Below are 1492 nucleotides of genomic sequence, written 5' to 3'. Positions count from 1 at the left end.
GGGTAGGGGCGTGTTTGTTTTGGTGATTTCAAATGTCAACATTGGCTACCAGAAATCGCTTACCCCACCTTTAACACAGAAAACAGAGAATTCTTCAACCGTGAGACGTCCCATTAAAACATAAACAATTTGTATAGTTGTTTGTATGTTACCTGTTTGGATCTACTCTTCGATTCAGCAGAAAGGTTGTTGTATGTATAGTGAGCCTGAGTAATGCCACAAAAGAGCACTGCAACCACACCTAAACACAGACAATAAATTGTAAATATTATTACAATGTTTTGTATTAATTTATTCATGTGGTGGCAAAGCTGAATGTTTAGCAGTCATTACTCCAGTCTTCAGTCACCTGATCCTTCAGAAATAATTCTAATATGCTGATTTGCTGCTTAAAGGGGTCCCGTTTTAGGTCGGTGTGGCTGACTCTGAACTTTTATAAAGAATATCTCTTTGGATTTGAGACTTTAGTCTTTGCAACTTTACAGATCTTCTTTATGCACCAAGAGCTTGTAACACTCCAAAGAGAAAGGAAAAATTGAAATCGCATCATATGACCCCTTTAAGAAATCTTACTATTATTTTCAAAACAGTTTTTGCAGCTTAATATTTTTGTGGAAACCGTGAAACATCAGTTCTTTTAAATTGTAATAATATTTCACAATATTACTGTTTTACTGTATTTTTGATCAAATCAATGCAGCCTAGTAAGCAACTTCTTCCATGATTAACCAATTAGAATAAAGTATTCCTGCAATAATAAAGCAATTTAGAGACGCCACCTGTCTGCATAAACTAACAGTATGACCTTTTCCATGATATTATATACAACATGCGATTGAACAGAGATTTCTATCATAGTGTTGCCATAGTTACCTGTGAAGCTGCAAGCCTCAGCCAATAGGAACGTACTCCAGGACATGAGGAAGAAAAGGGCTGTTTCCAGCAAGGGGAAATCTCTCAGCTTGGTGAACTTTGTGACCTAAATAGAAGCACATATTAATAGAGAAACTACCTTAGACAGGTTTAAACTGATTGTTTTGGCTAGTTTATGTGAATTAAATAATAATAATTATATATACTGTATATATATATATATACCAGAGCTGTCATGACTCCAGTTGCAGCCCCCATTGCAAAAGACCCACTGAAAACTCCCAGAAAGACACCCAGTGACTTGAGCAGGGCACTGCCATCAAATGTGTGACGATTGTCTCCCTCAGGCTGGTATGCCACTATTGATCTGTTAGTAGGTGAGAAAGACAATATCTTCTTCATATTGAAATAAGACATTTCACGACTGAACATGCTAACAATACACAGAAAAGCTTGTATGCTTAAAATATCTCAACATATACAACGTTATATATATCGTTCAAAAATTTGGGCTCAGCTTTATGAAGGCAATTAATAGTTTTATTCAGCAAGTAGTGCTGGGTGGTATACCGGTTCATACCGAATGCCGGTGTTTATTTTTGTTATGATATGAATTTTT

General features: G+C 36.0%; 1 protein-coding gene across 1 annotated transcript in view; it reads right to left on the bottom strand.

Moving 5' to 3' along the window:
- slc9a6b (solute carrier family 9 member 6b) overlaps positions 1–1492 on the bottom strand; it is an 11805-nt gene that overhangs the window by 4289 nt on the left and 6024 nt on the right. Inside the window, exons 7-9 of the mRNA XM_016503108.1 lie at positions 1099–1240; positions 874–979; positions 153–241 (exon numbers count right to left, since the gene is read on the bottom strand). Coding sequence (XP_016358594.1) covers positions 153–241; positions 874–979; positions 1099–1240 — 337 coding nt within the window. The remainder of the gene's footprint in view (positions 1–152; positions 242–873; positions 980–1098; positions 1241–1492) is intronic.

Source organism: Sinocyclocheilus anshuiensis, unplaced genomic scaffold, assembly GCF_001515605.1.
Source record: "Sinocyclocheilus anshuiensis isolate Anshui unplaced genomic scaffold, SAMN03320099.WGS_v1.1 scaffold907, whole genome shotgun sequence".
Lineage (NCBI taxonomy): Eukaryota > Metazoa > Chordata > Actinopteri > Cypriniformes > Cyprinidae > Sinocyclocheilus > Sinocyclocheilus anshuiensis.
Note: the sequence above shows the minus strand (reverse complement) of the source record. Positions and strands in the feature narration are given on the sequence as shown.